At 44.7% G+C, this 9,257-nt stretch overlaps 1 protein-coding gene across 1 annotated transcript; it reads left to right on the top strand.

The window, feature by feature from the left end:
• Window positions 1–907: 907 nt before the first annotated feature.
• On the top strand, window positions 908–2,016 carry LOC110334837 (keratin-associated protein 5-5). Its single transcript, XM_021216809.1, has one exon. It carries the CDS (start codon window positions 969–971, stop codon window positions 1,596–1,598), a length of 630 nt encoding a protein of 209 aa, XP_021072468.1. The 5' UTR covers window positions 908–968; the 3' UTR covers window positions 1,599–2,016.
• The last annotated feature ends 7,241 nt before the right edge of the window (window positions 2,017–9,257 follow it).

Here is a 9,257-nt window from a genome sequence, read left to right as displayed (position 1 = left end):
TCTCTCTCTCTCTCTCTCTCTCTCTCTCTCTCTCTCTCTCTTTCTCACACACACACACACACACACACACACACACAGGTCTTCAGGACTGCAGCAGGCCTTGCAGACTCAATCCTCAGTCAAGGTCCCCTTCTCAGATTATGGAATAGAACCATAGAGGACAAGGATAGTGATGGTGTCCACTTACCTGTCCTCACTGGGATGGGTGGATGAGGAGTCACCCAGTCCCTTCCAGTGTGGACTAATTAATTATTCCTGTTGAGGAGTTATTCTTCTGAGATGCACCAGACAGCTTACAGTTTTCTCACTGAGCCCATCCCTCCTACCATGCTGAGCTGACCTGGAACACACCTCAGCCTGCCTCTGGACATGGCTATGAGCTCTGCAGCACCAAGGGGGTGTGCCTAGGATAGTGCTGAAACTATTGTGTGGGAGGACCTGTCAGCAGCTCTCTGTCCTCCCTGATCAAGGCAAGACTACAGGCCATCCTCTGCCTTCCAAGTTGGACTTAGGTCTTCATGGAGCTGGGCTCTGGAGTTGTTCAACATCCACAGACAGGCAACATCTTCACACGGGGGGGGGGGGGGGGGACAGACAGGGCTACACCCAGGCAAGGACAAGGGTCAAGTTCACACCAATGACATCCTCTCCAAAGTGTCCCTGCAGAAGCTGCAGAGAAGTATCTGAGGAGTACCAGGTCACTGGTGGTACATGGGCCAGACCTGCACCTGAGACTCAGTCAACACAAGACAATCCACAGGAGGTGAGGAATGAGCAGCAGGGAGGAAAGAGGAAACAAAGACACAGCCAGATAAGGACACAAACAACAACAGGGAAGTGACCATGTGCAGCCTCACACCTGACCTGGGCAGGGATATAAAGACCCAGGCTCAGGAGGCTCCACATCTGCACATTTCCTCTCCACCTGCTCCTCTGACCTACTCCATCCTCAACCAAACTCCAGAACCATGAGCTGCTGTGGCTGTTCAGGAGGCTGTGGCTCCAGCTGTGGGGGCTGTGGCTCCAGCTGTTGCAAGCCTGTGTGCTGCTGCAAGCCTGTGTGCTGTTGTGTGCCAGCCTGTTCCTGCTCCAGCTGTGGGGGCTGCAAGGGAGGCTGTGGCTCCTGTGGTGGCTGCAAGGGAGGTTGTGGCTCCTGTGGGGGCTGCAAGGGAGGCTGTGGCTCCTGTGGAGGCTGCAAGGGAGGCTGTGGCTCCTGTGGGGGCTGCAAGGGAGGCTGTGGCTCCTGTGGAGGCTGTGGCTCCTGTGGGGGCTGCAAAGGAAGTTGTTGCCAGTCCAGCTGCTGCAAGCCCTGCTGCTGCCAGTCCAGCTGCTGCAAGCCCTGCTGTTGCCAGTCCAGCTGCTGTAAACCCTGTTGCTCTTCAGGCTGTGGGTCTTCCTGCTGCCAGTCCAGCTGCTGCAAGCCCTGCTGCTGTCAGTCCAGCTGCTGCAAGCCCTGCTGCTGTCAGTCCAGCTGCTGCAAGCCCTGCTGCTGTCAGTCCAGCTGCTGTAAGCCCTGCTGCTGTCAGTCCAGCTGCTGTAAGCCCTGCTGCTGTCAGTCCAGCTGTTGTGCCCCTGTGTGTTGTCAGTGCAAGATCTGATGAACTTGCCACAGGCTTCACGTGGTTTCCCTCAACCACAACTACAGAGGCTTCTCATTTCATTGTTCCCTGGCCACTTCCTGATCCTGTGGTCCTCTGGCATTTTTCTCTGCAGCACCACAACCCACATATCTGTTTCATTCTCCTGGAGGAAGTATACATTCCAACCTTCGGGCATACCCCTACTCTATGCTAGTCTCTACTTCTGCTCTGGTCTGCCTCTTCAACTCTTCTAATGGACAAAACCACATTCTGTCAGGGTGGGGGAACCACCCCCTGCCCTCACCCAGACTTACTTTTCCTGCTTCTCTGACTGTGAGCTCTGCCCAGCAAGGCTTCCTTCCTGGGACAGTGGGAGAGGTTCCTATCTTTGCTTGTTAAAATTGTATTAAACCCCAATTTAATAAAAGGTTCTTTGTTCACTACAGACAGTTCTGTCCATGGTATGTGTTCTAGTTTCCTTTCTGCTACTGCAATAAAACACTCTGACTGAAAAGAACTTAAAAGAGGGTCTATTTGGCTTACACTTCCAGGGCACATGCCATCATTCAAGGAAGTGTAGGAACTCAGGCAGGAGATTTGAAGCAGAATTCATGGAGGAATGCTGCTTGCCGGCTTCCTCACAGGATCATGTTCACCAGCTTTCCTATATGGGCTCAGGACAACTAGCCTAAGGAATAGTGCCACCTATAATGGGCTGGACCCTCCTACAACATTAATAATCATACAATCCCCCACAGACATGTTCACAGGCCATTCTTGGGTGGCAATCCTTTAGCTGAGACTCCCTTCTCAGGTGACTTCTAGGCTGTGTCAGAGTGACAATGAAGGCTGACTCTGACAGTGTGATTCTTTCTCAGCCTCCTTTCTTTGCATCACAGCACATTTCAGTGCTTGATTCACTCCAGGAAATCTAAACCCAAGAAACAGGTGCACAGCATACACCACACAACTGCATCCTCAGCCCAGACACATACAAATCCCCTCATTTGGTCCTAGTGGGTAATTGACATTTTGGAAGTGGGGAGCTGGAATGAGACTGTTGGCCTTGACTCAGGACCCTGAGATTTAAGCCCCAGTTGCCTTCATTTAGTAGATGGACCTGAGGCCTCTTTGTTTTCTCACTAGCCTCAGTTTCCCCAACTGTACAACAGGAGATAGCAAGGTGAAGTCAGAGTCCTTGCATTATTATATAGCCTCTATGCTGCAAGAAGGAGTCCACAGGATTCCTTCACACACCACTACAATACAGATTTGTTTCCTGGGACTGACAGGCACTTGGATTGCCAAGGTCCAGGAACCCATAAAGCTCTAGGTGAGTTAAACAGATCATCAGGACACACAGCAGTGACTCTTACATGTGAATAAAATCTAAGATGCCCACCAAACCTCCTCACCTCTTCCAAATGATCAAGCCCTAATCTGGAGGCTGCCATGAAGGTTACCTACATTTTAGGTCTTGTATTGGTCCGTTCCACGTTACTAGCACAAAACACTGGAGGCAGGCTAGCTTGACCAAGAAGTGTTGACACATACTTTGGTGGCAGAACATAGAGAAACTAAACTAGGACTCAACTGGAAGTTTCCTCTTTGTGGGCTAGCCCTAATGGTACTAGATGGTGTCATGCAGGTTGCTAGAAGAGAACTGTCACCAATGACCTTACTCTGCTTTAAGCCTTGTGTACAATACTACCAACCTACCAACAATGATATATCTACTGGTGCAGTACTGACATGACTCTTTGGAGGCACCAACAGCTTTCTGATTGTATTTAAGGTCCCCTAGTCAGGAAGATATTCACATCTGGTACTGTAAACATGGTCAAAAGCTCACAGTTGGGGAGGTCATAGGGCCTAGTGGGGAAGCTGCCTCTATTATTTTGCTACATAAACATAATGTGGCCATCAAACTGCCTTCTGAAGATATTTATGCCCATAGATTAGCATTGCTGTCAGCTTTGATCAGAGAATCTTCTTTTTACAGAGACTCATAATTGGTCAAAGTTTTGGGGATCAGTGACTGTCGAGTGCTCAACCCTAAATGGGACATTTAGATATCTCCTCAAAGGCTCAGGAAACACTGGGAAGTGGCGGGGAGAAAGAATGTACAGTCAGGAGGAAGGGGAGAGCGTGTGGGATGCCCGCCTCTGTGCATGATATGGCCAATCAGCAGCTGGGATTAACTATATGAGACCTGCACATAATTGGGTCTATCACGTCTCAGTCATGGGGAGAGTGACTCACAAGACCCCACTCTCCTTGGAGACATATAGGCAGTTAATGGTTGCTTGGAGACAGGTTGTTGTTGTTTGTGCAGCTACTGATAAGGTATCCAAGCTCCTATAAATATCCACTCACCCAGGCTTCAATAAGCAACTCTAACTAAACTCATTAAGTCACACACACACAGCATGAAAATATGAGCAGGTCATCAGAAGTGTGACGGGGGCAGGACTACAAGTCTAGGAAAAAGAGACTTTATAAAAAATAATCACAGTGTGTTGCTGTAAATCTCCAACCCAAATACGCCTCGGCAATGAAAACACAACTCAATCAACATGAATACATGCTGTGCACCTAGATTGGGCAGATCTACCGCTACACTACCATTTTCTCCATATAAGACCCCTTAGAACTTGCAGTTTCTCCAGGCCATAAGCTCCTGTTCCACTTTTCTTCTTCTTCCTCCTCTGCGTCCTCTCCCTCTTCCATTTACTCAGACTTCTCTCTCTAACCTTCAGCTCCACCTTCCCTTTTATCTGCCCAATCATCAGCTCTCCTTTAGTTTACAAATTAAGGTGGGAAGTAGGTTTACAGGAAATCACCTGAGTGCTGACTCATTCCATGTTTACAACCCCTCACAGGAGTACAGAACATCAAATATAACTAGCCCCAGGGCTATCCATAACAGCAGTGCATGCCTTTAATCCCAGCACTTGGGAGGGAGAGGCAGATGGACCTCTGTAAATTCAAAGCCAACTACAGATGGAGTTCCAAGACAGTCAGGGCTACAGAGAAACCCTGACTCAAAATAATAATAATAATAATAATAATAATAATAATAACAATAATAATGTTGATTGTCAATGTAGAAGATCTAATGGAATCTGCAAAAGTATATGAGAATTAACAAATGAATTTAAAGTCAATTTAAAGAAACCAATCCTAGAAAGACATGAAAGAGATTATCTTCATTGTTATTAATCCTGCACAAACATCATGACCAAGAAGCAAGCTGGGGAGCAAAGGTTTATTCAGCTTACACTTTCCACATTGCTGTTCATCACCAAAGGAAGTCAGGACTGGAACTCACACAGAGTAGGAACTTGGAGGCAGGAGTGGATGCAGAAGCCATGGAGGAATGCTGCTTACTGATCTGCTTCCCCTGGCTTGCTCAGCTTGCTTTCTCATAGAACCAGCCCAGGATGGCACCTCTCACAATGGAGCCTTCCACCCTTGATCACCAATTAAGAAAATGCCTTACAGCTGAATTTCATAGAGGTGTTTCTTCAAGGGAGGCTCCTTTCTCTGTGATAACTCCAGCTTGTGTCAAGTGGACACACAAAACCAGCCAGTACAGAGATGGAAATTTTGGTTTTACCCTCATTAAATTACTGTGAAAGCCATGTGAATAAATTTAACAAAATCTTTAACTGTGCAATAAATACAACAAAACAACGATGAAGTCAATGTGAATAGAAGTAGAGAGAGTCTATGACTATGAATCAGTATACCCAATACTGTGAATTCTCTCCAAATTGATCTATAAATTTGGTATCATCCCAATTAAAAGCCAAATAAAATTTGTTTAATTGATGCAGCTACTCAGGGAAGAAAGGGAAAGCAGTCCAACAAATGCCTCCCCATGCAGGGTAACTAGGAAAAATAAAAATATGTTGAAGTCCTAAATGTTAAGGCCTGGGTAACCGTTACCTGGAAAACCTGCCATTATAAGGAAACTTTTTAAAACATGTTGTTGTTGTTACTAGTAAACTAATGTCAAGATTGATTACATATTTTGTTATGTTTTGTGCCCCTATAAACCAACCATGATAGAAGTCAGTAGAACTGTTTTGTATAGTTAGTTACAATAAGCTTGGACCCAATCTAACAACCCAACAGCACTAACTGCTCCTGTGTATAAGCATTTGTGGTATAAGCTGCACCAAGGATAGACTCCAATATAAGAGAGACACTTGCACCAATATAAGAAACTATTTGAAATAAGACTTCCATTTTGAGTAGTGGTCCAGTAAAGTTTAATTTCCCAAGACTTCCCTGGGAACTGACATCCTGGTTAAGACATGAATGTTAGAAAAGTCCCATCTTGTTTGTAAATTAGGATATGATTATTAGATAAGGCAAGTTGCCAACCAATGGGAGCAGGATAAATGTACAACAAAGATATGTTCCTAGTGAACCCTGTCCCCCATCCCTAAATCCTAATTGGTAAAATAACTTGGCACAGATGTTTGTGGATTTTGGGCTTTAAAAACCCTGTGTGATTTTAACTTGGGGTCATGGTTCAGTTCCCAAGTCTAGACTATGGTCCTGGCCAACCAGTCCTGGGGTGTATGCTCAATAAACCATCCCTGTCTGACTGAGATCAGTGTTTGTAACATTTGTAAGGCGATTCCTGGACCCCCAACACTAAACATAATGCTAAACAATGTTTTAAAGAAAGCTTGAGAGAAAATCCTTACAGCTTTGAGGTATCCTAAGGTTTCTTATATAGGACATAAAAAGATTGTGCCCTGGGGCTGGAGCGATGACTCAGTAGCTAAGAATACTAGCTACTCTTCCAGAGGACCTGGGTTAAATTGCCAGCACCCACATGGTTGCTCACAACCATCTGTTACTTTAGTTCAAGGGAATCTAATGCCTTATTCTGGCCTCTAAGGACACTTCACACACATGGTGCACAGATATGCAGCCAAAACACCCATATACATAAAATGATAAAATATTATTTTTAAAAAGAAGAGCCATAAAAATAGATAAATTATTTCTATGCTGGTCTGCTACTATGGTAAACACCATAACCAAAAGCAGCTTAGGAAGTGAAGAGCTTATTTTGTCGCATAGCTTACAGTCCACCATGAAGGGAAGTCAAGGCAGGACCTGGAGGCAGGAATTGCAGCAGAGGCTATGGAAGAATGCCACTTACTGGCTTGTTCATCATGACTTGCTGAACCTGCTTTCTTATGAAACCCAGTACCACCAGCTCAGGGATGGCCCCACCCACAACAGGATGGATCTTCACACATCAATTACCAAGAAAGAATAGTCTCCAAAGACATATCCACGGACCAGTCTGCAGGGGACAATTCCCTTTTTCCCGGTCTGTCAGGTTGATGGCTGAAGGTAACTCTGATATTATCCAAATTGAAAAAAAAATGTAGTCTTTAAACAAGGGCAGACCAGGAGAGGGGTAATGATTGGACTGTAATAAAAGATTAAAAATAAAATAGATACATATATCATATATATGTATATATATATATATATATATATATATATATATATATATATATATACATACACATACTCTGGCTATATCATTACACTGCAAAACTGGAATTACTCCCGTTATTCCATTGTACTTATATTTACTAACAGAAATTAGAAGAGAGCACATAACCACAAAGTAAATGTATATAGTAGTTTTATTAATAAAAACAAATGTGGAAACAACCTAAATGTCAGTCAAGAGGTGAATGAAGAAATGGAATCTATAGTGGAATATTACTCAGTAGTACAAAGAAAGAAATTGTATGTACCAGCACAGACTTACCTCAGAAAGATTGTAGTGAAGAAATGGATCTAGCATGAAAGAACAAAAACACTGTGTGAGAGTCACTCAAGGCTCAGAGTTCTGTAATGACAGGAAGAAAACTGAGAGAACCAAGGAGGGTGAGTATTGGCAACAAGAGAGGTGTTGTCAAACTGTGCTGAGGTGAGCAGCGCACATCCATTGAGAGCTCACAGAAGTATTGTCAGAATCATAGATTGTGTGTGCCAAATGGAACAAGTATCAGAAATTACACATAAAAGCCAGTGACAGACAGAGTTGGATAGATAGATGGCTGGTAGATGACAGATACATTTTGTGATGGTTTGTATATGCTTGGCCCAGGGAGTGGCCCTATTAAGAGGTGTGGCCTTGTTGAAGAATGTGTGTCACTGTGGATGTGGTCTTTAAGACCCTCATCCTAGCTGCCTGGAAGCCAGTCTTCTCCTGTTTGCCTTCACATGAAGATGTAGAACTCTCAGCTCCTCCTGCACCATGCCTGCCTAGATGCTGACATGTTCCTGCCTTGATGATAATGGACTGAACCTCTGAACCTGTAAGCCAGCTCCAATTAAATGTTGCCCTTATAAGAATTGTCTTGGTCATGGTGTCTATTCACAGCAGTAAAACCCTAACAGACACAAACATATGTGATAGATAGATAGATAGATAGATAGATAGATAGATAGATAGATATGGATGATATAGGTAATGATTGATTGACAGATTTAAACAGGTGATAGATGAAATGGGTAGGTGATAGATATATAGATGAGATAATGATGAATAGATGATAAATAGATGATAGCCACTCCACATTATTAGATACTCATTATAGTAACATTCCACCTCCAAATGCCATACTCTATATTACTATCTGGTAACTACAGAATTATGGTACAACTTGTCTCAGAAATATATTACCAACAACAGTACTGGGGGTCCATCTCAGTATTACAGACAAACATAGGGTTGTTAGTGGTTCATCTGGAAGCTCTGAAGAAAAGTCTATTCCCTGACTCTCTCAGCTCTTCATAGATGCCAATGATCCTTGGTATGGGTTTCCCATCACTGGGCTCTTCAAGACTCTCTGTTTTATCTACACCTCTTTCTCTCCATTGGTGTCAATCCTCCTGAGTGCATATGGTCCATCCAGATAACCCAAGTGATACATTCTCAGTTTACAGAGACCTATAAAGGCTCTAATTACAAACTGGATTACTTTTACAGATGCCATAATGAGGGTGTCATGTCTGGGAACATTAATGATTCTAACTAGTGAACCTAGGAGAAAATTCAAACAGAGATGGCATAGAAGAACCTGGACATGATACTGTCACTCCCAAGTCACATGCCATCAACAAATGGCAGGTGACCACCATCCAAGAGCATCTAGGAAGAAGGGACCAAAGTTAACATAAACAAGGAAGAGATCAAATTTGGAAACCTAAGAAAAATCACCAGTGCATACAGTTAGCAGAAAACAAACAAACAAGGACACGGATACAACAAACAAAACCACATCAAGGAAACAGCCTGAAGACACAGGGAAGTAAGCAGGAGCTCAGCGACACCGGGGGCAGGGATATAAAGACCCCAGGCTCAGGAGGCTCCACACCTGCACCCTTCCTCTCCACCTGCTCCTCTGACCTACTCCATCCTCAACCAAATTCCAGAAACATGACCTGCTGTGGCTGTTCAGGAGGCTGTGGCTCCAGCTGTGGGGGCTGTGGCTCCAGCTGCTGCAAGCCTGTGTGCTGCTGTGTGCCTGTCTGTTCCTGCTCCAGCTGTGGGGGCTGCAAGGGAGATTGTGGCTCCTGTGGTGGCTGCAAGGGAGGCTGTGGCTCCTGTGGGGGCTGTGGTTCCTG

Source organism: Mus pahari, chromosome 1, assembly GCF_900095145.1.
Source record: "Mus pahari chromosome 1, PAHARI_EIJ_v1.1, whole genome shotgun sequence".
In the NCBI taxonomy this organism is placed as follows: domain Eukaryota; kingdom Metazoa; phylum Chordata; class Mammalia; order Rodentia; family Muridae; genus Mus; species Mus pahari.
Note: the sequence above shows the minus strand (reverse complement) of the source record. Positions and strands in the feature narration are given on the sequence as shown.